The sequence below is a fragment of the Rattus norvegicus genome, chromosome 3, assembly GCF_021556685.1.
Source record: "Rattus norvegicus strain SHRSP/BbbUtx chromosome 3, alternate assembly SHRSP_T2T, whole genome shotgun sequence".
Taxonomy (NCBI): Eukaryota; Metazoa; Chordata; class Mammalia; order Rodentia; family Muridae; genus Rattus; species Rattus norvegicus.
This window is the reverse complement of record NC_141536.1, coordinates 21,313,856-21,340,847: the sequence shown is the minus strand read 5'-3', so window position 1 is coordinate 21,340,847 and position 26,992 is coordinate 21,313,856. Positions and strand designations below refer to the sequence as shown.

The following is a 26,992-nucleotide window of genomic DNA, read 5'->3' as shown; positions in this document are numbered from 1 at the left end:
TCCTGTTGAAAAGACAGGTGACATTCCAAGAATTTGTCTGTTAGGCTATATATACCATTTAGTTAAATACACATCAGCAGCTGTCATGAGCAATGGCAATCCAGACAGAGAAGACTTTGCAAAAGTCAGAGGGAGATAAAAAGTGTTGCTGAAATACAGGAAGGACATGAGTTTTATACATACCCCTCCCACCCCCATACATACACAGACACAGATTACAAGATATGGACTTGAAAAAAATAGGCTTGTGCCATTGAAGAATTGGGTGAGAGCTGTAATGAGGTCTCGCTGGGGCTTTTAAGTAAACTACTAGCAGCAGCAGCTTAGAGTGAAGTGGCCAAACAATGGCATGCCTGGGTTGCACAAGAAGATCCAGTGGAACATGGGAAAAGACCTATTTTAACTTTCAGGACTTCTGTATTTTCTAACTTATTAATGTAATAATGAACCATTTGAGTTTATAGGTGGATATATGTAAAGTGTTTACTTAGTTTTTACTGACAGGAGTGTGTGTGGGGAAAGGAATGCGGATGGACTGTGGAACTGTGCAGTAGTTTATGCTGCAGGGGATGAAGGCCTGATTTGAGGTTTTGGCAGTGGAAAGAAAAGGGATGGATTTTTAGGGAGATTTTAGGTAGATGTGACAGGAGGTTCTGGACCCAAGGGATCAGTGAAGATGATCTAGTAAACTTCGTTAAGTTATATTTTACATGGGATGTTCATAAGGTAAGGATCGGCGCAGGGTGCATTCACACTTGGGAGAAGTTATTTTGGTTTGCATTGAGAAAGGAAGGTTTGCTTTGTTTTGTTTTTGTGTGTCCCCTGGCTGTACTGGAGCTCATTCTGCAAAACAGGCTGGCCTTGAGCAGAGATCCATCTGCCTCTGCCTCCTGCCTCCCTGGTGCTGGGATTAAAGGTGCTCATTACCACGTGGGGAAGGGAAGGAACCTTTAAGAGCCCCACAGTGAAGGCATGAGCTCTGATAGACAAGACTTAAAGTAGACTGGTTTAAGCTGCAAGAAGGGAATCTGTCTATGGCAGATTTTGAAAGAGAAAGCAGCAGAAAGAAACACTTTTTGAACTGTTAGCCACAGGAAAGGGTTCAGGGATGTTGTGTTGATATTGCTTAGGCCTTGTGAATAACTGAACGGAAGGAAATCAATCTAGAGAAGATGCTGTTTGAGTCCTAGCTGAGCTTGTACTCCAGGGTGTGAGAGAAGCTGGACTAAGGGATTTAGTGCTGAAGGAACAACCCCCTTCCCCAAATGTCTATGACATAACCAGCTTAGTTAGAACTTACATACTGTCTCTTAGTGCTAAATTCTGAGTCTCTCTCTCTTCTACTCCTTCCTTCCGTGTGTGTGTGTGTGTGTGTGAATGTAAAATTTGTAAAAGAAAGTGAATATGTCATGTAACGGTTGTGAGAACCAAAACCTGGTCTAGCCCTCAGCAGAGATGTGATGTGATTATCTAGACAGCTATCAGGAGTATTGTTGATGAGGAAAAAACATGCTGACATATGTATATACACATACATACATATACATATGTGTTATATATGTATATATATACATACATATATATAATGAATGTATTTACAACAATGTATTTTTAAAAAAAAATACTTGATTCAGTTAGTGAGATAGTTAAGATGCATGGTATGTTTTACTGGATTTATTTGAAGGCCTGAGACCCTGATATCTGAATATTGTTCTTCCTCTTCTAGTTGGGGAGATCAGATGAGCATGTAAGTAATCAGAATTGCAACACTTTAGAACATTTCATGTTCTCATAAATACTGGACATTTTTATTCCATTTTCTTTCTTTTTTTTTTTTTTGGTTCTTTTTTTTCGGAGCTGGGGACCGAACCCAGGGCCTTGCGCTTCCTAGGTAAGCGCTCTACCACTGAGCTAAATCCCCAGCCCCTTATTCCATTTTCTAAAAGACATTAATAATTTATATTTTATCTTAGCTGGTATCAGTATTCAGTCATTTCCCATGGTGCTTAGAGTTATATTTTAAAAAATGGTTATATATAGGAAAATAAACATTTGTAAAAATAGTGCAGCATAATGAACTCCCAAATCACTCTTATTACTCAATTTCAACCCATTAATTTATAGCTTTAGTTTCATTAATGGGTAATGGTTTGTAACTCCTTCCACCTTCCAGTGTTCTGGATTATTCTGAATCAAATTCCAAATGACACATCATCCTTAAATATTTTCCTGTCCCTGGAAGATCTGAAAGATCCTTTTAAACAATAATGCTACACCTAAAATACAAGAGTTCTTTAGTATTATTAAATATATATTTAGCATTTCATGATTCTTTGGCTTAAAAATGTTTAGTTTATTTTGAGTTTGCATATGATGTATGGGTACATCATGGATGATGATGATGATTGTGTGTGTGTGTATGTGTATGTGTGTGTGTAGGTGTGTGTGTGTGTGTAAGTGTGTAAGTCAGGATAACTTTGTGGAGTTCGTTTTCTCGCACCTGTGGGTTCTGGGGATAGAACTTGATGTTCAGGCTTGTTCAGATGGCAAGAATCTTTATTTACTGTGCTCTCTTGCTCTTCTCATTTTACAAAACAGTTTTGTTTGAATATGCTGATGTCATACACTGTATCTGGTTGGTATCTCAAATCTTTTTTTCTTTTTCCAGTTTCTCTCAGTCTCTCTACACGGCCCTAGCTGTCCTAGAACTCACTATGTAGATTAGGCTGGCTCCGAGTTCACAGAGATCTGCCTGCCTCTGCTTCGCAAGTGCTATGATTAGAGGTGTATACCACCATTCCTGTCTCTGCAATTTAGTTCTTATAGAAAAGTGAACTGTTGGTTCTATGTATTCCATTAAATCCTCATGGTTTGTTTAATATGTTCCTCTATCTTTTATATTTTTATAACTTGGTAGTTAGAATGAGTGAGTTGGTGAGATTCAAGTTTATTTTCTTGGCAAGAATCGATAGGTGATAATGGCCTTTTACCAGGTGGCACATGGTAGGTATCTGGTTTACTCTCCTGGTTTAAGTGGCTAGGGTGGTCAGATGCCATATTCTGTTTCTGTTATCTCTTCTGTCAGTTGGAATGCTTGAATGCTACTATAAAGAAAACCTTTTCCATATCAACCTTTCAATGACCTTTCATACAGTTCACACCAGAAATATAGGATGGGTGCTTGTTTTCCTTAAATTTCATACAGATTCCTTGAATTTCAGAAGATAATTTTTTTTCTTTCTTTCTTTTTTTTTTTTTTTTTTTTTTTCTGGAGCTGGGGACCGAACCCAGGACCTTGCGGTTGCTAGGCAAGCGCTCTACCACTGAGCTAAATCCCCAACCCCCAGAAGATAATTTTTTTATTGGGGGGATGCCCCTTTAAATGCACTTATGTAATCTTATTTGGCCCCCCAAGCTATCACAGTTATTATCCTTGCTGATGTTGAATTTGTCCCTTTTTTGGTTGTTGTTTATTGGGAGTTTCAAGTAAATGCTTAATGTCTTTTTGACAGGGTCCTAGGAGTTTCTTAGAGTTTTGTTTTTTTTTGGTTTTGTCATAAGATGTTTTAGGGTTATTAAGTGTTTCTTGCTCCAGACCTGTATCTTCTTAGGAGTCCTACCTACTTATGGTGGGAAATGGCCTTAGTGATCTTGGTTTGGCCGTGAGGAGTTTTATTTTTCATGTGGGAAGGTTTGCTATTGGGTCAGTTGTTACCTCTAGGGTTTTCAAGAGGTCAAAACTAGGAAAAAGAGAGAGAGAGAGAGAGAGAGAGAGAGAGAGAGAGAGAGAGAGAGAGAGAGAGAGAGAGAGAATATGAATGTGTGTGTACTTAAAGATGAGCTGTATTATTCTGGGCATGGTGCCACACATTTTTAAAAAGCCCAGCTCTTGAGAGGCTGAAACAAAAGAATTTCTGAGTTTCTGCCTCGTCTGAGCTATGTAATGAGGCCTGCCTTCTTAGTGAAGTGTGGATTGTTTGCTGTGTTCACATCAGTCTTTCCCAGTTTCAGATACAGCAGTTTTATTTACCTTCATCACCCTTATGTCTCAGTCTCCCACACTGTGCTCAAAGATTTAATTTCTCACAACTCTCTGGCATTTCCTGTAGTTTTTTATTCTAGACTATTTATTATTATTTAATGCTATTTTTTATTGTTGTGCCTATGATGTATATGTATGGGCTTGTGTGCCACAGTGTTCATGTGGAGGTCAGAAGACCACTTTGTGAAGTCTGAGCTCATCTTCTACCTTTCTGTGGGTTCTAGGAACGGAATGAACCCAGGTGGCTAGGCTTATAAATCATTTACTTTAACCTGCTGAGCCATTTCCCTTGGAACTGGCATTACAGGTAGTTGAAAACTGCCCAGTATGGGTGTTGGGAACTGAACTTGAGTCCTGTGAAACCTGTTATCTCTCAAGACTATAATAGATTTATGCTTATTCCCCTTCTGCCTGCCCACCTAGGAAGGGGGAGGGAGAGAGAAAAAGTGAAAGAAAGTGAGGCAGTCATGTACCATTTGCATATATAGGGGTCAGAGAAAAGCTCTTGGGAATTGGTTCTCTCCTTCCACCTTGGTTTTGAGTAGGGTCTCTAGTTCTTTCTGCCACTGCACTGCATAGGTAAGCTTTCAGCCAATGCTGTTGCTGCCTCCTGTTTCACTCTACTGGGTACTGGGGCTGGGATTACAAATGCAATCACTGTGTTTAGTTTTTTTTACATAGGTGGTTGTATTGGCTAGTTTTGTGTGTCAACTTGACACAAGTTGGAATTATTACAGAGAAAGGAGCTTCAGTTGAGGAAGTGCCTCCATGAGATCCAGCTGTAAGGCATTTTCTCAACTAGTGATCAAGGGGGGTGGGGGTGAGGGCCCAGCCCATTGTGAGTGTTGCCGTCCTGGGTTCTATAAGAAAGCAAGCTGAGCAAGGCAGGGGAAGCAAGCTAGTAAGTAATCCCTCCATGGCCTTTGCATCAGCTCCTCTTTCCTGACCTGCTTGAGTTCCAGTCCTAACTTCCTTTAGTGATGAACAGCAATGTGGAAGTGTAAGCTGAATAAACCCTTTCCTCGCCAACTTGCTTCATGATGTTTTGTGCAAGACTAGAAGCCCTGACTAAGACAGTTGCTTAGCAGGTACTTTACCTACTGAGTCATCTTGAAGGCCCATTATTATTTAATGTGGTAGGCTTTTATTTGTTTTGATCCATGGTTATAAAGAATGTATAGTCAAATCATTTCTTTGTGGTTGTGTCACCAACTTAAAATATAGTTGGCTTTAAACAGTTTTAATCTTTTGGGGAGTTGCTTTTTTTAAGCTCATGGATAATTTTATTAGAATTTAAAAGAACAACCTTAGGGCAGGCAAGCTGTAAATTTTAGCACCTGCCCAAGGAGGAAGATGGAGAAAAGGAAGAGAGAGAAAACCATGGTGGAAGTGGGGGATAGATAGCTTCAGAGAAAAAGAGTAATGAAGAGATTACAACCAGTATTGGGGGGGGAGAGAGAAGAGAAGAAGAAGAAAAAAGAAGGAGAAGAAGAAGAAAAGAAGAAGAAGAAGAAGAAGAAGAAGAAGAAGAAGAAAGAAGGAGAAAAAAGGAGAAGAAGAAGAGGAGGAGGAGGAAGAGGAGGAGGAGGAAGAGGAGGAGGAAGAGGAGGAGGAGGAAGAAGAGGAAGAAGAGGAGGAGGAGGAAGAGGAGGAGGAGGAAGAGGAGGAGGAGGAAGAGGAGGAGGAGGAGGAGGAGGAGGAGGAGGAGGAGGAGGAGGAGGAGGAGGAGGAGGAGGTGGTTAAGAGTCTGAGTTAGAAAGGTGGGCAGACCTAACAGAGCTATTTGCTGCAGCTCTATAAGGAACTGCTGGAATTGCTTTTTAAAAGACAATTGTACTTGTTTTTATCATCACATATAATATGGCTTCAAAGATAAAGCTACAGGAGAGGTATATTCATGGAAGAATCTCTGCTTCATTCCCCTTTGCTTCTCTTCTCCATAGGTAACTAGTTTGGTTTTAGACTTTTGTCATTTCACTAAAAGTGACTACAAAAGGCAAACATGCAGTATATTCATGCATTTTCAAATGAGTAGTCAGGCCTTCAAATGAGTAGTAGTAGCATTCTCCTTTTGACTTTTTTTCATCCTGTAAAGAGATGGCTCTTAGCAATGTGTAGAAACCACCTTTCCTTCTCTATACACAGCATAGCATTCATTAAGTAGATGAACCATGATTTATTCAGCCCGTTTCATAGGATGAGTAAGTTACAAATGTTGCAGAATTCAATACTCTTGAGTACAATATGTATATTGTACTTTTTAGGATGGAATAGTGGGTCGAATGAAAGTTTAGGACGGGGGGGGGGGGGTATTATAGCTCTTCAGTGAAACTTGGGTAGCATACCCAAAACTTTTGGTTTGATTCCCAGTGCTGGAAGAAGAACACGAAGTCATTCTGTAATTTTGCTCGATGTTCTTTTCCACATGATTTGTGTTAGCTCTCACTGTCACAGGAAAGTGCTGTGACAAAGTGCTGTTACGCTTATATCTTTGTCAACAGAATGTATTTGTCACACCTTAAACGGCATTTTGATTGGGCTGGGGATGTAACTCAGTAGAGTGCTTGCCTGGCATGGATTTGATCCTCAGCATGGCGTAGAGCAGGTGCGCTGATGTGCATCTTTAATCCTGGCACTTAGTAGATTAAGGCAGGAAGATCAAAAGTTCAAGGTCATCTTCTGCTATGCGGTGAGTTGCAGGCTTGTTGGGACAGCCCGAGACTTCTCAAAAAATTTTAAATCAAAGTTTTAAGTACACAAAATCAAATCTTGATAAGTTCATAAAAAAATAAGCCCTTTACCCTGCACTTTTCCATTCTTGTTTGGAGACAAACTCCGTTAACCAATCCTATTTTTAGTTGTTGATTCACCCATAACCTTAGATAAATCTGTCTGTTAATTAATCTTAGACAGTAACTACTGATTCCCTAAGATGAAAACTGAGTGCCTTTATAGTGCCTTTCTTTTTGTGTTTTGTTTTCCTTCCTTCCTAACTTCTTCTTTTCCCTCCTCTCTCCTTTCTTCCTCCCTTTTAGTGTTTTGAGACAGGATTTCACGTATGTAGTTCAGACTGTGTTTATGATCCTCCTGCCTCTGCCTCTGCCTCATGAGTGGTGATAGCAATGTGCCATTATTTAAATTTTGATGTATGACCAGAGCCAAGTTTTCAATGCCTCATCTTTGTTTTAACTGTAGATGTAGAGTGTTTGTTTTGAATATTTAAAAATAAGAATTTATTTCTACTAGGGTGTATAGGGCATTAGAATAATATTTTTTTTTCCTGTTTGGAGAAGGATGTTAACATTAGGGCCTAGTGAGCTTTTTTTACAGTTGATCCAGAATTTAACATTATCCTAATCCTACCTTTATTATTAGCTTCAAATGTATATTTAAATAGTTTTGCATTTATTTGTGCAGTACAGTAAAGTCTGCCATTACTTTGGGGGATCTTGTTTCCTAAAATAGTATTCTTTTTCTTCCTTTCCTCTTCCAGGATTTCCTAGTCCATCTAGTCCAGCTAGAACTACGTAATAGAACATGTTTCAGAGGCGGGGAGGGGGATAGAGGGGGAGAAATAATGTGATTGATTGATTTCATTTTTGGAAGTTCCTCCCCTTGCCTTCTAGGGTCCCCTCCCCTGCTTTCTGTTTCAGTCTGTGTAGTCATCTGTGATGCAATCCTGGCAGGCCCTTGTCACTACTTTACTGAATTGATTCCATTATCTCCTAGTCTCTGGGCTATCATTTTTGCTTTGATTTATCTGCAGAATACAAGCTCAAGTTGTAGGAGACACTGCAACAGCAGGCTTGTAGGAATGCTTAAAAAGTAAACCAGGTTCTTGACAGCAGGTAACAAATGCCTTTTTTCTCAACCTTGATTAGTAATTTATGTGGACATGGATGTTTAGGGTGGCAGAATTGCCCCTCAACTTTACCATTGGGGATGTAGAGCACTTGCAAAGTACCCAGCACCACACACACACACACACACACACACACACACACACACACACACACACACACACACGTAAGAATGCTAGGAGATATGGGCCATAGGAGAGGAAGGGTATTAAGATTGCCTGGAGTAAATGACTATGCTAATTTGGGTTATGTTAAGTTTCATGTTACTGTCCATGGGTAACTTTTAGAGTTAAAAGTTGGACCTGAAGCTCATGAGCAGACTGAGAACTATGCTGGTTAGTTTTATATGAATTTGACAAAGCTAAAATCATCTGAGAGGAGGGAGCCTCAGTTGAGAAATGCTTTGTTTAGATCAGGCTGCCAGCAAGCTGTTAGGGCATTTTCTTAGTGATTGGTGGAGGAGGGCCTGGCCCATTATGGGTGGTGCCATCCCAGGGCTGGTGTTTCTGGGTTCTGTAAGAAAGCAGGCTGAGCAAGCCATGGGGAGCAAGCCAGTGAGCAGCACCCCTCCTGGCCTCTGCTCCAGCTCCTGTCTGTAGGTTCCTGCCCTGTGTGAGTTCCTGCCGGATGATGAACTACAGCATGGAAGTATAAGCCAGTTACCTCTGACTCCCCGGTTACTTTTGGTCATGTCTGATTACAGCAAAGAAGCCCAAGCTAATAAGACAGGAACTGAAGATAGTTTGGGAATTAGTTTTCAGGTGATGAGCAGAGAACCAAAGGGACTTCAGGACTCTTTAATTGGCAGATAGAGGTTTGGGAGGAAGGGCAGACTTGTTGGTATATAGGGCACAGTGCATATCTTAAAAGACATCTTTTTCTTTCTTTTTTAACATTTTTTTTTATTTTTTTATTTTTTCAAGACAGGGTTTCTTTGTGTAGTCCTGGCTGTCCTGGAACTTAACTTACTCTGTAGACTAAAGAATTGTGCCATCATGCCTTGTTGATGGTGACTTTTAAAAACATAATATTTATGTGTTGTATGTGTGTGCGTGTGTGTGCACACGCACACACACACGCACGCACACACACACGCACGCACACACACACACACACACACACACACACACTCGCCATGGTATATGTGTAGTGGTCAGAGGTCAGATTTTCTGGAATTCTCTTCTTTTACCATGTGGGTTCTGGGATCAAACTTAAGTAAATCAATCATTAGGCTTAGTCATAAAATGTCTTTACCTGCTGAGTTATCTTACTAGCTTTGGGTTTCATTTATTTGTTTATTTGAGACAGAGTCTCACTATATAGTTCAGATGGACCTAGAATTTGCTTTGTAGACTAGGCTGGCCTCAGCCTCACAGAGATCCATCTGCTTCTGCATCGAAAGTGCTGGGATTAAAGGTGTGCACCTTCATATATAACCCTGAGTTTTGTCAACCCCCTCTATTTGTGTTGGTCATAGTTTCATAGGACTAATAATCCTCAAATCATTTGACTTTAGCATTTCTCTCTGGGATTATAAATATATGTGTTTTTGGTTTTGGCTTGTGTTGTTATGCTGTTTTTGTGCAGTAAATCCTGGGGATCTAGAATGTGCTTGTCTAACTGGAAAGAGCAGTCCAGGTTATTTTGATTGCTGTGACCAGAATATAAATCCTAGCCACTTGTCCACTCATCACTGAAAGTTGCTTTTGTCTACCTGTCTGCTTATTGGCACTACAAGATGGGCAGTTAGGGTCAGGAATTAAGGAGGAAGAAATTTATGGTGTCCTGGTGGCCTATTTCTTAGTACTTTCTCAGGTAAATTGGACTGACCTTCCATCTTGGTCTGACTTCCTCATAGGAAAAGTTTCACGTTGCACAGGCAAGAACAATTTAGCAGAATATAAGTTGCAAATTATTAGTTCAGTGGTGCTTAAGCATGCTCAGGTGGTGGAATATCTCAGTGTCATGGTATTCTGTGAAATGCTATGAAATATTTATACTTTAAACTTCAAACTACATTTTCCCTCTAAATGAGATGCTATTTTATATTGTATTTCAGAATAGAGAAGAACAGGTGAGGACAGGTTATGAACAACTTATAGTAAGAAAATTTTAAATTATATTATCTTATTTTAAAATGCAAATTGGGAAATAGCCATTTTAGACCTTAATCTATGTCTAAAACCTCCAACAGTTCTGGCAAGTTTACTGGAGAATCATTAAATTAATTGACTCTGGGAGAGGGATGGGAAACTGGAATAAATGAAGACAGACCACACCTTCCCATTAGTGAGCTATTGAATGCTGTTCCCTGTGCACACTGCCATTATCATTTTCATCAGAAGTAACTGTTGAGCTTGGGCATATTGACCTGTCTCATAGAAAGGGTTAGGGAGGGTCATCAGACCTGAGAAGTCTCTGCCAGCTTTATACACTTCTACCCTATCTGCATGTATCTTGTTGTCTCATGAGATGTCAGCCTATACAGAGGGTGAAAGATTAACTGAAGTGAAGAATCCATGCATCTAAGGAGAAGTCATCATTCATGCTGGGTTGAGACTCCTGTTGGTATGGCTGCTTTCATTTACTGGTTCCCAAAGTTGGACTTCGGTGGACTTGTATACCTATTATTGGTACCCTATTTCAGGGGTTGGGACCAGCAATTATTTATCTCTTTCCATAGAAACTGATAAATGAGAAGGAAGAACTGGCCTCGAGATCAGAGGGATGAATTTGGTTGTGTAAACTAATGATATTCTAGGAAAGATATGTAACACACAGTTAGAAAATAGGGCCTGCCACACAGTTAGGCTGTTAATAAATGTTGACTGCTGCTGTCGTGCCTCTGTTCTTGGGGAGAGAAGGTAGATGTTTAGAAATTATTGGCATGGGTAAAAGAGGTGAAGTTGTGAGAATTATTTTAAGACAGTAGAGCAAAGTGAGATTCAAGATTTGAATCAAGGGGGAAGGGACAGAGTTTAGTGGTCTGTGTGCTTAATAGAAATAGGAATCTAACAAGGCTAATAACTTGGTTTCATGGTGGGTTTTGATGTCCTTTGAGGAGATAGTTTTGATGGTAGGTGCTCATTTATTTACTAAATCAATGCAGAAAGCATTGTCTTTGATACCCTCTCCCTGTAATAAGGTTGGTTATCCCCATATCCTATTCTAAACTACTGCTATATTTAATTTTTAATAAAATTTATTTTCATATTTATTTGTGTGTGTGTGTGGGGGGGGGGATATCCACTGAAGCCAGAAGAGGGCATCTGATACCCTGGACCTGGAGGTAGTTGTGTGATTGTGATCTGCCCAATGTAGATGCTGGGAACCGAACCCCAATTTTCTTGTAAAATCAGCAAGTATTCTTAACCACTGGGCTATCTCTCTAGCCTCAAATTTACATTAAGTAAATCAAAAAAGTAAACTATAATAATTTGGGCCTTATCAAAAATAAAATCTTTTGCTTTTCAAAATATGCCATTAAAATAATGAAAACTACAGATTTCTAAAAATTTCATATATTGTATAGGCTTTGGCTTGCTAAGATCAACAACCCAAGATCTGAATAAACATAATTAAGGAGGATAAGCACATGATAGCAAATAAACACAAGAAAAACTTCTCGGTATCACCATTTATTAGGAAAGTGCCAATTAAAAATACGAGAAAGTACATTCCTGATATGATGACGAAAATGAAGAAAGACTGTCAGTCTCGTTAGTGAATGTAGCAGACACTGAACCCTAATGTGCTGTCACTCCTGCACTCAGAGGTGAGATCTGGAGTTGAACTTCCACCTGTGCTCTTTCGCCAGCCCTCAGTTTTGGTCATGGCAGACAGTGTTGATGTTTTTTTAGCCCTGTTCAGCTGTACCCTCATGTCCCCTCATGTCTGCATCTAGAGTCTGAGTCTAGTGTGGGAGGAGAAGATGTAGTTCCTCTTCTTGGAGAGAAGGTCCGTCTGTGCAAGACCTGTTTCTCTCCTCTCCTTGCATTGCAGTTGCCTGGCCTTAAATTAGTTTGGGGGCTGGTTTGATTCCATCTTGTGGGATAATGGAGAAAGAGTGGCCAGCTCACCACTACTTCAGTGGTATTGAGTGGCATTAAGTCATCTACCCTAGCCAGCCTGCTACTGTTTCTTTTCTAGATTCTGTGAATTTTACCCCGGTGTTACAGATGCCTAGCTGTGGGGACAGCGTGGAATGTACCCTTGACATGTATCTGGAATACAAGTATATAAATTCCTTTTTAAAATCTTGCAATGTAGTCATAGGATTGCTCTAGGGTGTGAGTGTGTTGTCCTGGAGAATGCTCATATACATCCCACCAAGAACAATGGGAAGGTGGGGACCGGGAAAGGTAGATAAGGCATTAAAAGCAGTTGTTGGTTGTGCACCATGCCTTTCTCCCCTTGGGAATAGTGATAAATCTTATACTTCCTGAACCTTTTTGCACTTTTTTCCCTCTTCAGATAGACGAAGTTGTCCAAACTGGCCTCCAGTTCCCAGATCTTCCTGCCTCAGCTTCTCAAGTACTAGACTTATAGGCATGTAACACCATATCCTGTCCTTCTTGTGGCTTTTATTTTTATGGTTTCTCATTCTGAGCCCTATTTTATATAATTTCTTCAGATTCACTAATTCTCTCTCTCTGATTGTATCATTTCTGTAGCCATTTATATATTTTTTGAGTTATTCTTACTTTGAGAAACATTTTGTTTTGGTTTGGTTTTGTTACGTCATAGTTTATTATTACCCTTTGCTCATTTCAGTTTCTTATTTCTTTTTTTTTTTTTTTTTTTGTTCTTTTTTTCGGAGCTGGGGACCGAACCCAGGGCCTTGCGCTTCCTAGGCAAGCGCTCTACCACTGAGCTAAATCCCCAACCCCAGTTTCTTATTTCTTTAAGCTAACTAAACATCCCATTTTCTATATCCAATAATTCTACTACCTGCGGTCTTAGAAGGTTTGATTCAGTATTCTTTTATTTTTGAGCCTCTTATTTATAGAATTGTTTCTTTATTATTATCATTACATATATATGTGTATACATGTATACACATATGTGGATATATGTACATATGTATATATCTGTGTATATAATAGTGGCCAGTTTTTTCCATCTTTATTAAATTGGGTATTTCTTATTTACATTTCAAATGTTACTCCCTTTCCCAGTTTCCAGCCAACATTCCCCTAGCTCCTCCCCGTCCCCTTCTATATGGGTGTTCCCCTCCACACCCTCCCCCCATTACCACCCTCCTCCCAAGAATCCCCTTCACTGGCGGTCCAGCCTTGGCAGGACCAAGGGCTTCCCCTTCCACTGGTGCCCTTACTGGGCTATTCATTGCTACCTATGCAGTTGGAGCCCAGGGTCAGTCCGTGTATAGTCTTTGGGTAGTGGCTTAGTCCCTGGAAGCTCTGGTTGCTTGGCATTGTTGTTCATATGGGGTCTCAAGCCCCTTCAGCTCTTCCAGTCCTTTCTCTGATTCCTTCAACGGGGGTCCCATTCTCAGCTCAGTGGTTTGCTGCTGGCATTCGCCTATGTATTTGCCATATTCTGGCTGTGTCTCTCAGGAGAGATCTATATCCGATTCCTGTCAGCCTGCATTTCTTTGCTTCATATATCTTATCTAGTTTGTTGGCTGTATATGTATGGGCCACATGTTGGGCAGGCTCTGAATGGGTGTTCCTTCAGCCTCTGTTCTAAACGTTGCCTCCCTATTCCCTGCCAACGGTATTCTTGTTCTCCTTTTAAAGAAAGAGTGAAGCATCCGAATTTGGTCATTCTTCTTGAGTTTCATGTGTTCTGTGTATCTAGCATAATACAATTCGAGCATTTGGGCTAATATCCATTTATCAATGAGTGCATATCATGTGTGTTTTTCTGTGATTGGGTTACCTCACTAAGGATGATAGTTTCCAGTTCCAACCATTTGCCTACGAATTTCATAAAGTCATTGTTTTTGATAGCTGAGTAATATTCTATTGTGTAGATGTACCACATTTTCTGTATCCATTCCTCTGTTGAAGGGCATCTGGGTTCTTTCCAGCTTCTGGCTATTATAAATAAGGCTGCTATGAACATAGTGGAGCATGTGTCTTTGTTATATGTTGGGGCTTCTTTTGGGTATATGCCCAAGAGAGGTATAGCTGGTTCTTCAGGTAGTGAAATGTCCAATTTTCTGAGGAACCTCCAGACTGATTTTCAGAATGGTTGTACCAGTCTGCAATCCCACCAACAATGGAGGAGTGTTCCTCTGTCTCCACATCCTCGCCAGCATCTGCTGTTACCGGAGTTTTTGATCTTAGCCATTCTGACTGGTGTGAGGTGGAATCTCAGGGTTGTTTTGATTTGCATTTCCCTTATGACTGAAGATGTTGAACATTTCTTTAGGTGCTTCACAGCCATTCGATATTCCTCAGCTGTGAATTCTTTGTTTAGCTCTGAACCCTATTTTTTTTTAACCCTATTTTTAAACAGGGTTATTTTTCTCCCTGCAGTCTATCTTTGTGAGTTCTTTGTATATTTTGGATATAAGCCCTCTATCTGTTGTAGGATTGCTAAAGATCTTTTCCCAATCTGTTGGTTGCCGTTTTGTCCTAACAACAGTGTCCTTTGCCTTACAGAAGCTTTGTAGTTTTGTGAGATCCCATTTGTTGATTCTTGATCTTAGAGCATAAGCCATTGGTGTTTTGTTTAGGAAATTTTCTCCAGTGCCCATGTGTTCGAGATTCTTCCCCACTTTTTCTTCTATTAGTTTGAGTGTATCTGGTTTGATGTGGAGGTCCTTGATCCACTTGGACTTAAGCTTTGTACAGGGTGATAAGAATGGATCGATCTGCATCCTTCTACATGCTGACCTCCAGTTGAACCAGCACCATTTGCTGAAAATGCTATCTTTTTTCCATTGGATGGTTTTGACTCCTTTGTCAAAAATCAAGTGACCATAGGTGTGTGGGTTCATTTCTGGGTCTTCAATTCTATTCCACTGGTCTATCTGCCTGTCTCTGAACCAATACCATACCATTTTTATCACTATTACTCTGTAATACTGCTTGAGTTCGGGGATAGTGATTCCCCCAGAAGTCCTTTTATTGTTGAGGATAGTTTTAGCTATCCTGGGTTTTTTGTTATTCCAGATGAATTTGCAAATTGTTCTGTCTAACTCTATGAAGAATTGGATTGGAATTTTGATGGGGATTGCATTGAATCTGTAGATCGCTTTTGGTAAAATGGCCATTTTTACTATATTAATACATGAGCATGGGAGATCTTTCCATCTTCTGAGATTTTCTTCAATTTCTTTTTTTAGAGGCTTGAAGTTCTTATTATACAGATCTTTCACTTGCTTGGTTAAAGTCACACGGAGGAATTTTATAATATTTGGGACTATTATGAAGGGTGTCGTTTCCCTAATTTCTTTCTCAGCTTTTTTCTCTTTTGTGTAGAGGAAGGCAACTGATTTATTTGAGTTAATTTTATACCCAGCCACTTTGCTGAAGGTATTTATCAGCTTTAGTAGTTCTCTGGTGGAACTTTTGGGATCACTTAAATATACTATCATATCATCTGCAAATAGTGATAATTTGACTTCTTCCTTTCCAATCTGTATCCCCTTGATCTCCTTTTGTTGTCTGATTGCTCTGGCTAGAACTTCAAGAACTATATTGAATAAAAAGGAAGAGAGTGGGCAGCCTTGTCTAGTCCCTGATTTTAGTAGGATTGCTTCAAGTTTCTCTCCATTTAGTTTAATGTTAGCGACTGGTTTGCTGTATATGGCTTTTACTATGTTTAGGTATGGGCCTTGAATTCCTGTTCTTTCCAGGAACGGGTGTTGAATTTTGTCAAATGCTTTCTCAGCATCTAATGAAATGATCATGTGGTTTTTATCTTTCAGTTTGTTTATATAATGGATAAGGTTGATGGTTTTCCGTATAATAAACCATCCCTGCATGCCTGGGATGAAGCCTACTTAATCATGATGTTTGATTGGTTTGATGTGCTCTTAGATTCGGTTTGCAAGAATTTCATGGAGTATATTTGCGTCAATATTCATAAGGGAAATTAGTCTGAAGTTCTCTTTCTTTGTTGGGTCTTTGTGTGGTTTAGGTATAATAGTAATTGTGGCTTCATAGAAGGAATTTGGTAGCCCTCCATCTGTTTCAATTTTGTGGAATAGTTTGGATAGTATTGGTATGAGGTCTTCTAGGAAGGTCTGATAGAATTCTGCACTGAACTTATCTGGACCTGGGCTCGTTTTGGTTGGAAGAATTTTAATGACTGCTTATTTTCCTTCAGGAGTTATGGGTTTTTTTTAAATGGTTTATCTGTTCCTGATTCAGCTTCAGTACCTGGTATCTGTCTAGGAAATTGTCCATTTCCTGCAGATTTTCAAGTTTTGTTGAATATAGGCTTTTGTAGTAAGATCTGATGATTTTTTGAATTTCCTCTGATTCTGTTGTTATGTTTCCCTTTTCATTTCTGCTTTTGTTAATTTGGACACACGCTCCGTGTCCTCTGGTTAGTCTGGCTAAGGGTTTCTCCATCTTGTTGATTTTCTCAAAGAACCAGCTTTTGGTTCTGTTGATTCTTTGTATAGAATGTTTCTACTTGGTTGATTTCAGCTCTGAGTTTGATTATTTCCTGCCTTCTACTCCTCCTTGGTGTATTTGCTTCTTTTTGTTCTAGAGCTTTTAGGTGTGCTGTCAAGCTGCTGACATATTCCCTCTCCTGTTTCTTTCTGCAGGCACTCAGCGCTATGAGTTTTCCTCCTAGCACAGCTTTCATTGTGTCCCATAAGTTTGGATATGTTGTACCTTCATTTTCATTAAATTCTAAGAAGTCATTAATTTCTTTATTTCTTCCTTGACCAGGTTATCATTGAGTAGAGCATTGTTCAACTTCCATGTGTATGTGGGTGTTCTTTCCTTGTTGTTATTTAGTACCAGCTTTAGCCCGTGGTGGTCTGATAGGACACATGGGATTATTTCTATCTTTCTGTATCTGTTGAGGCCTGTTTTGTGCCCGATTATATGGTCAGTTTTGGAGAAAGTACCACGAGGTGGTGACAAGAAGGTATATCCTTTTGTTTTAGGATAGAATGTTCTATAAATATCTGTCAAGTCCATTTGGTTCATAACTTCTGTTAGTCTGTCCATGTCTCTGTTTAATTTGTTTCCATGATCTGTCCATTGATGAGAGTGGGGTGTTGAAATCTCCTACTATTATTGTGTGAGGTGCAATGTATGCTTTTAGCTTTAGTAAAGTTTCTTTTATGTATGTAGGTACCCTTGTATTTGGAGCATATATATTTAGGATTGAGAGTTCATCTCGGTGGATTTTTCCTTTGATGAATGTGAAGTGTCCCTATTTATCTTTTTTGATGACTTTTGGTTGAAAATCGATTTTATTCGATATTAGAATGGCTACTCCAGCTTGCTTGTTCAGACCATTTGCTTGGAAAGTTGTTTTCCAGCCTTTTACTCTGAGGTAGTGTCTTTCTTTGTTTCTGACGTGTGTTTCCTGTAGGCAGCAAAATGCTGGGTCCTCAGTATGTATCCAGTTTGTTAATCTGTGTCTCTTTATTGGGGAATTGAGTCCATTGATATTGAGAGATATTAAGGAATAGTGATTGTTGCTTGGTGTTATCTTTGTATTTGTAGGTCAGATTATGTTTGTGTGCTTGTCTTCTCTTTGTTTTGTTGCAAAATGATTAGTTTTTTGCATTTTCTAGGATGTAGCTTGCCTCCTTGTGTTGGGCTTTACCATTTATTATCTTTTGTAGTGCTGGATTTGTAGAACGATACCGTGTAAATTTGTTTTTGTCATGGAATATCTTGGTTTCTCCATCTGTGTTAATTGAGAGTTTTGCTGGATATTGTAGCCTGGGCTGGCATTTGTGTTTTCTCAGGGTGTGTATAACTTCTGCCCAAGAACTTCTGGCTTTCATAGTCTCTGGTGAGAAGTCTGGTGTAATCCTGATAGGTCTGCCTTTATATGTTACTTGACCTTTTTCCCTTACTGCCTTTTATATTCTTTCTTTGTTTTGTGCATTTGGTGTTTTGAGTATTATGTGACGGGAGGCGTTTCTTTTCTCCTCCAATCTATTTGATGTTCTGTAGGCTTCTTGTATGTTTATGGGCATCTCTTTCTTTAGGTTGGGGAAGTTTTTTTTCTATGATTTTGTTGAAGATATTTACTGGTCCTTTGAGCTGGGAGCCTTCACTCCCAACCTGTTCTATACCTTCTATACCTGTTATATCCTTAGGTTTGATCTTCTCATTGTGTCCTGGATTTCCTGCATTTTTGGGGGCAGTAGCTTTTTCCATTTTCCATTATCTTTGACAGTTGTGTCGATGATTTCTATGGAATCTTCTGCTCCTGAGATTCTCTCTTCTATCTCTTGTATTCTGTTGGTGGTGTTTGTATCTATGGCTCCTTGTCTCTTCCTTTGGTTTTCTTTATTGTTGTTTCCGTTTGTGCTTTTTTATTGTTTCTATTTCCATTTTCAATTCCTTCACCTGTGTGATTGTGTTTTCCTGAAATTCTTTCAGGGATTTTTGTGTTTCTTCTCTAAGGGCTTCTACTTGTTTACTTGTGTTTTCCTGCATTTCTCTAAGGGAGTTCTTTATGTCTTTCTTAAAGTCCTCCATCATCATGATCAAATGTGATTTTAAATCTAGATCTTGCTTTTCTGGTGTGTTTGGATGTTCATTGTTTGCTTTGGTGGGAGAATTGGGCTCTGATGATTCCATGTAGTTTTGGTTTCTGTTTCCTGGGTTCCTGCGCTTTTCTCTTGTCATCAGGTTGTTTGTGGTATTTCCTTATTCTGCTATTTCTGACAGTGGCTTGACCATGCTATAGGCCTGTACGTCAGGAGTGCTGTAGACTTGTTTTCCTGTTTTCTTTCAGCCAGTTATGGGAATAGAGTGTTCCGCTTTCAGGCGTGTAGTCCGTTCCTGTCCACTGGTTTTCAGCTGTCCCTGTGGGTGGGAACCAGAAAGACCTGCCCCTACTTCTCCTGGGTCCCTGTGTGTAGGGGGCCCAGATGGCGCTAGGTCTTTTTCTCTAGAGTCAGAAATGTTGGCAGAGAGTAGTCTCCTCTGGTTTCCCAGGCTTGTCTGTCCCTCTGAAGGTCTAGCTCTCCCTCCCACGGGGTTTTTGTGCAGGGAGCTGTTTGACCAGGTCCTTTCAGATCTGGGGACAGTCTGGACTGCAGAGCTCCTGCAACTTCACTGCCCCTATCTTCCTGTGCCCAGTGGCTCTATACACTTTCCTCTTTGGCCTGGCATGTGGGAAAGGGGTGCAGAAGTGGTGATCTCTCCTGCCCTGCAGTCTCAGGATTGCCCACATTCTGAGAGAATTGCCGGCATGTCTGGGCGATGAGCTCTCTCTCCCATGGTATTTGGGAGCTGGGAGCTGTGGGCTGGGATCATCGAGGTTTGGGCGCCAGCTAGAAACCGAAAGTGTCCGGTCCCAGAGGAATTTTACCTTTGTGTGTCCTGAGTCCACCAGGCAGGTCACTTGGAGCAGAAATGTTGGTCTTACCTCTTGTCTTGGGCTTGAAGTCGCTCCTCAGGGCTGGGTTTCAGCTCACCGTGAGGGCAGCAACCAGAAGGGCCTGCCCCTCCTTCTCCTGGGTCCCTGTGCACAGGGGGCCCAGATGGCGCAAGGCGTTTTCCTCTAGAGTCAGAAATGTGGGCAGAGAGTAGTCTCCTTTGGTTTCCCAGGGGTGTCTGTCCCTCTGAACGTCTCGCTCTCCCTCCCACAGGATTTGGGTGCAGGGAGCCGTTTGACTTCAGATTCGGTGCAATGTGGACCGCAAGGCTCCTGCAGCTTGATTCCCCCTATTTTCCTGTGCCCAGAGGCCTTATACACTTTCCTCTTCAGCCAGGGATATGGGCAAAGGTAGGCACAAGTGGCAGTCTCTCCTGCCCTGCAGTCTCAGGATTGCCCACATGTCTCAGTCATCAGTTCTCTCTCCCACGGGGTTTGGGAGCATGGAGCTGTGGGCCCGGCAATAGTGGGCAGTTTTAGTTGGGTGGCACTAAAAGGCCCATTCCATGCTGGCTTTCCTCTTTTGCCCTTTTCACTTCATCTATGTCCTTAGCCTAGGGGGTAGTACTACCTACATGCAGAGCAGATCTTTTTCCTCAGTTAATCCTCTCAGCTCCTACATCAGCTGTTCTTAACCCTTTGGGGTTGAACAACCCTTTCACAGGGGTCACCTAAGACCATCAGGAAACACAGATATTTACATTACAATTTATAACAGTATCAAAATTACAGTTACGAAGTAGCATCAAAAGTAATTTTATAGCTGGGGGTAACCATAACATGAAGAACTGTATTAAAGGAACACAGTGTTGGAAAGGTCTTGGTTGATTCTAAATTCAGTCAAACTGACAGTGAAAATTAACCATTACCTCCTTAGTATGAATCTTAGTTTTGCTGATATTCCTGGAGCCTCATCAGAGCAGAATGAAGCTTGAATTGGATTGAATAATATCTGCTAGGTTTTTTTTTTTTTTTTTTTGTCATCTTGACCAAGCCAGAATCATCTGGGAAGAAGAAATTACAACTGAGACAATGCCTCCATTAACTTGGCCTGTAGCAAGTTTGTGGGGGTATTTTCTTGATTAATGGTTGGTGTTAGTGGGCTCACCCTCGCAGGTGGTTCTGGGTTATAAAGCAAACTGAGTGAGTCATACAGGGCAAGCCAGGTAACAGTATTCCTTCATGGCCTCTTCTTCAGTTTCTGCCCCTAGATTCCTGCCTTCCGTTCTTGCTTTGACTTCTCTTCAAACTGTAAGAAGAAACACCCTTTTCTCTCCAAGTTGAAGCCCAATTAAAACAATACCTTTTGGGAACCAACTAGCCTTTATATTTTGATTATTTTACTAGATTCATTGTTCTCTTCTGAATCTTCCTCATTTTTTGCAAGATCCTCAATACACCTGAGGAGATGGGGAACTGAGGAGATGGGGAACTGAGGAGATGGGGAAAATCCATTATTTATGATTGTTTCCTATGGGCTCCAAGGGTTCTTAATACTGGCAGATTGTCACAGCAGCATTTGCAGCTGTAGGTTTTCCAGCTTGCAGTCAGGTTGATTTAGGTCTTGTTCATTAGCTTCTTTATGGCACCCACATCTTCCTGGGCATCCACATCTCCATGGGGATCCACAGTTTGCTCATGCTCTTTTCCCTCTTTATAATCTACTCCACCAGGTCAGATCTTGAAATGTTTATTTCATGTCCCATCTCTTCAGGATGTTCTGTTGAGCGTTTGGAAAGTTTGTATCCAAAAACATGAAAATAGAGTCATGCAAAAACAGCTATTCTCCTGTCACCAAAATTTTTGAAAATAAATTATACATGTTTTTTAACACTGCAAGGGCAGGAGGAAGATGTCGATTTTATAATTGAATTAGATACTTCATGAAGAAAAAACTCTGCACTGTTCATTTTTCTCATTTTGTTGCAGACCATGAAGAAACTTGTTCATTCAGTGTACACTGTCCATAGATAATGTGGACCATGGGCTTCATTTGAAATGATATCTTCAGTTTGCAAACCCACAGCATTTGGTTTTACCAATTACTTGGACCCTAGTTGTGTATTTTCTTATGCCAGTACTCACAGTTGCCTGTTTTCCTTCATATTTTATTATGTTTCCTTGACTGGGCTGTAAGCCCCTTAAGAGCCATTATCCGTATGTATTTAGATTACTCATAAGTATGTGTTGAATGAGTTAAATTTAGATGCTTTGGATGATAGTTGAAACCTAGAAATATTTATAGAGTGCATGGTTAAGTGTATCACAGCTCTGAATATTGTTTATTTCTCCAGGAAAAAGAAGTTTTAATATGAATCATGGGTTGCTTACTCATCGCTCTCCTCAGGGAATTTCATTCAGTTAACAAACTTACTGAGTGCTTGTTAAAAGCCAGTCCTTTTGTTTTAGGGGCTTGGGAATACAGGGATAAAGCAAAGCAAGGTTGCCAGTCTAGCGGGTAATATTACATATGTATGTGTAAGTAGGTAGCATAGCATACCACCTGGGAAGCCATATCATAAAGCTTTGAAAATGAGCCTTGTGAGGACATGGAGAGAGCAACTGGGTTTTGTAAGGGAGTCAAGAGAGGCCTCCAGAGAGGAGGAGGCATTTGTTATTCACTTAACCACTCATTCAGCAAATCTCTTTTAAGTGTCTTCAACTTGCCAGGTCTAGATGCATCCTGAAAAGGATACTGTTAAGAGATAGAAGATATTTGAGGCAGGAAAACTGATAAAAAACATACACTTGGAAGGAAGTTTTGTGTTTGAGTTTGTACTACCTCTCCAGAGGCAAGCTACTGTTCTAATTTCTATAGGACAGTATATGTATACATGTGTGCAGGTGTGTTTGCAGTGTGTGTGCAGGTGGAGGAGGTTAGGGGTTGATGCTACTAAATCTTTTCTATTGCTTTTTGCCTTTTTTTCTTTATTTTTTAACTGGAGTTTTAAAAATTTATTTACATTTCAAATGTTATTCCCTTTCCCGGTTTCCCAGCCATAAACCCCCTATGCCATTTCCCCCCTTCTTCTATGAGGGTGTTTCCCCACCCATCCACCCACCCTTCCCACCTCCCTGCCCTGATACTCCCCTACACTGGGGAGGTCGAGCCTTGACAGGACCAAGGGCTTCTCCTCCCATTGGTGCCCAACAAGGCCATCCTCTGCTCCATATGCAGCTGGAGCCATGGGTCTGACCATGTGCACTCTTTGGGTGGTGGTTTAGTCCCTGGGAGCTCTGGTTGGTTGGCATTGTTGTTCATATGGGGTTGCAAACCCCTTAAGCTCCTTTGATCCTTTCTCTAACTCCTCCAATGGGGACCTGGTTCTCAGTCCAATGGTTGACTTCGAGCATTTGCCTCTGTATTTGTCATGCTCTGGCAGAGCTTCTCAGGAGACAGCTATATCAGACTGCTATCAGCTTACACTTCTTGGCATCAGCAATACTGTGGGGTTTGGTGGCTGCGTGTATATTGACTGGATCCCCAGGTGGGGCAGTCTCTGGATGGCCTTTCGTTAAGTCTCTGCTCCAAACTTTGTCTCCGTATCTCCTCCTATGAATATTTTTGTTCCCCCTTCTAAGAAGGACTGAATCATGTGCACTTTGGTCATCCTTCTTGAGCTTCATGTGGTCTGTGGATTGTATCTTGGGAAATCTGAGCTTTTGGGCATGCATACCATGTGGATTTTTTTTTAAATTTTGTGATTGGGTTACCTCACTCAGGATGATATTTTCTAGTTCCATCATTTGCCTATGAATTTCATGAAGTCATTGTTTTTGTTATCTGAGTAGTACTCCATTGTGTAGATGTACCACATTTTCTTTATCCATTATTCTCTATTGAGGGACATCTGGGTTCTTTCCAGCTTCTGGCTATTATAAATAAGGCTGCTATGAACGTAGTGGAGCACGTGTCCTTGTTATATGTTGGAACTACTGTGTCCAATTTTCTGAGGAACCTCCAGACTGATTTCCAGAATGGTTGTATCAGTTTGCAATCCCACCAACAATGGAGGAGTATTCCTCTTTCTTGACATCCTGGCCAGCATCTGCTGTCACCTGAGTTTTTGATCTTAGCCATTCTGACTGGTGTGAGGTGGAATCTTAGGGTTGTTTTGATTTGCATTTCCCTAATGACTAAGGATATTAAACATTTCTTTAGGTGCTTCTTGACCATTGGAGAATCCTTCGTTGAGAATTCTTTGTTTAGCTCTGTCTCCCATTTTTTAATAGGGTTATTTGATTCTCTGGAGTCTAACTTCTTGAGTTCTTTGTATTGATTGGATATTAGCCCTCTATCAGATGTAGGATTGGTAAAGATCTTTTCCCAATCTGTTGGTTGCTGTTTTGTCCTAAAGACAGTGTCCTTTGTTTTACAGAAGCTTTACAATTTTATGAAATCCTATTTGTCTATTATTGATCTTAGAGCATAAGCCATTGGTGTTCTGTTCAGGAAAATTTCCCCAGTGCCCATGTGTTTTAGGATCTTCCACTTAGTCTTTTATTTGTTTGAGTGTATCTGGTTTTATGTGGAGGTCCTTGATCCACTTGGACATGAATTTGTTCAGGGCAATAAGAATGGGTTTATTTGCATTATTTTACATGCTGACCAACAGTTGAACCATTTGTTGAAAATGCTTTCTTTCCACTGGTTGCTTTCAGCTCCTTTGTCAAAGATCAAGTGACCATAGGTATATGGGTTTATTTCTGGGCCTTTAATTCTATCATTGATCTACCTGCCTGTCTCTGTACCAATACCATACAGTTTTTATCACTATTGCTCTATAATACAGCTTGAGGTCAGGGATGGTGAATGCCCCAGAAGTTCTTTCATTGTTGAGGATAGTTTTCACTATCCTAGGTTTTTTGTTATTCCAGATGAACTTTCAAATTGCTCTTTCTAACTCTATGAAGATTTGAGTTGGAATTTTGATGGGGATTGCATTGAATCTGTAGATTGCTTTTGTCAAGATGGCCATTTTTCAATGTTAATCCTGCCGATCCATGAGCATGGGAGATCCTTCCACCTTCTGAGAGCTTCAACTTCTTTCTTCAGAGACTTAAAGTTCTTGTCATACAGATCTTTCACTTGCTTGATTCGAGATATTTTATGTTATCTGTGACATTCTGAAGGGTGTCATTTCCCTAATTTTTTTCTCAGTCTGTTTATCCTTTGAGTAGAGGAAGGGTACTGATTTGTTTGAGTTAATTTTATACCCAGCCACTTTGCTGAAGTTGTTTATTAGGCTTAGTAGTTCTCTGGTGGAACTTTTGGGGTCACTTAAGTATACTATCATGTCATCTGCAAATAGTGATAATTTGACTTCTTCCTTTCCAATCTGTATCCCTTTGACCTCCTTTTTTTGTCTGATTGCTCTGGCTAGGACTTCGAATACTATATTGAATAAGTAGGGAGAGAGTGGGCAGTCTTGTCTAGTCCCTGATTTTAGTGGGATTGCTTCAAATTTCTCTCCATTTAGTTTGATGTTGGCTAGTGGTTTGCTGTATGTTGCTTTTACTATGTTTTTGTATGGGCCTTGAATTCCTGTTCTTTCCAAGACTTTTAACACGAAGAGTTGTTGAATTTTGTCAAATGGTTTCTCAGAATCTAATGAGATGATCATGTGGTTTTTTTTCCCTCTTTGAGTTTGTTTATATAGTGGATTATGTTGATGCATTTCCATATATTCAACCATGCCTGCATCCCTGAGATGAAACCTACTTGAGGGATGATTTTTTTTTTTTGATCTGTTCTTGGATTCGGTTTGTAAAAACTTTATTGAGTATTTTTGCATTGTATATTTGTAAGGGAAATTGGTTTGAAGTTCTCTTTCTTTGTTGGGTCTTTGTGTGGTTTAGGTATAAGCGTAATTGTGGCTTCAGAGAAGGAATTGAGTAGTGTTCTTTCTATTTTGTGGAATAGTTTGGACAGTATTGGTATTATGTCTTCTATGAAGGTTTGCTAGAATTCTGAACTAAACCTATCTGGTTCTGCACTTTTTTTGTTTGGGAGACTTTTAATGATTCTTCTATTTCTTTATGGGACTGTTTAGATGGTTTACGTGCTCCTTATTTAACTTTGGTACCTGGTATCTTTTTAGAAAATTGTCCATTTCATTCAGATTTTCCTGTTTTGTTGATTATTTGTATAGTTCTTTTTGTTTCTAACTGGTTGATTTCAACCTGAGTCCCATTATTTTCTGCCATGTACTCCTCTTGGGTGCATTTGCTTCTTTTTGTTCTAGAGCTTTTAGGTGTGCTGTCAAGCTGCTAGTGCGTGCTCTCTCCAGTTTCTTTTTGCAGGCACTTAGAACTATGAGTTTCCTCTTAGCACTGCTTCCATTGTGTCTCTTGAGTTTGGGTATGTTGTGCCTTCATTTTCATTAAATTATAAAAGTCTTTAATTTCTTTATTTCTTCTTTGACCTTCTATCGTTGAGTAGAGTATTGTTCAGCTTCCATGTATGAACAATACATGTGTATGTGGGCTTTCTGTCGGTTTTGTTGTTATTGAAGATCAGTCTTTGTTCCTAGTGTTCTGATAGGATGCATGGGATTATTTCAATCTTCTTGTATCTGTTGAGACCTGTTTTGTGACCGATTATATGGTCAGTTTTGGGGAAGGTACCATGAGATGCTGAGAAGAAGGTATAGTCTTTTGTTTTAGGATGAAATGTTCTATAGACAATCTGTTAAATCCATTTGGTTCATAACTTCTGTTAGTTTCACTGTGTCTCTGTTTAGTTTCTGTTTTCATGATCTATCCATTGGTGAGAATGGGGCGTTGAAGTCTATCACTATTATTGTGTGAGGTGCAATGTGTTCTTTGAGCTTTAGTAAGGTTTCTTTTATGAATGTAGGTGCCCTGGCATTTGGAAAATAGATATTCAGGATTCAGAGTTCATCTTGGTGGATTTTTCCTTTGATGAATATGAAGTATCCTTCCTTATCTTTTTTGATAACTTTTGGTTAAAAGTTCATTTTATTTGATATTAGAATGGCTACTCCAGCTTTTCTTGGGACCCTTTACTTGGAAAATTGTTTTCTAGTCTTTTACTCTGAAGTAGTGTCTGTCTTTGTCACTGAGGTGTGTTACCCGTATACAGCAAAATGCTGGGTCCTCTTCACATATCCAGTCTGTTAATCTGTGCCGTTTTATTGGGGAATTGAGTCTATTGATGATGAGAGATATTAAGGACAAGTGATTGTTTTTTCCGGTTATTTTTGTTGTTAGAGGTGGAGTTATGTTTTAAGGCTCTTTTTTTGGGTTCGTTGCAAGGAGATTACTTTCTTGCTTTTTCTAGGGTGTAGTTTCCCTCCTCGTGTTGGAGTTTTCCATCTGTTACCGTTTGTTTGGCTGGATTTGTGGAAAGATATTGTGTAAATTTGGTTTTGTCATGGAATATCTTGGTTTCTCCATCTATGTTAATTGAGAGCTTTGCTGGATATTGTAGCCTGGGCTGACATTTGTGTTTTCTCAGGGTCTGTATAACATCTGCCCAGGATCTTCTGGCTTTCATAGTCTCTGGTGA

The 26,992-nt window shown here is 40.1% G+C and overlaps 1 protein-coding gene across 49 annotated transcripts in view; it reads left to right on the top strand.

The window, feature by feature from the left end:
- The window catches only part of Dennd1a (DENN domain containing 1A), a 488,046-nt gene that overhangs the window by 7,993 nt on the left and 453,061 nt on the right, over window positions 1-26,992 (top strand). For 13 of the 49 annotated variants that reach the window (XM_087652799.1, XM_087652785.1, XM_087652782.1 and 10 more), the window contains exon 2: window positions 19,676-19,812. The exons of the other annotated variants lie outside the window; for them this stretch is intronic. In XM_087652799.1, the coding sequence (XP_087508925.1) occupies window positions 19,676-19,812 (137 nt within the window). The remainder of the gene's footprint in view (window positions 1-19,675; window positions 19,813-26,992) is intronic. 49 annotated transcript variants of the gene reach the window in all.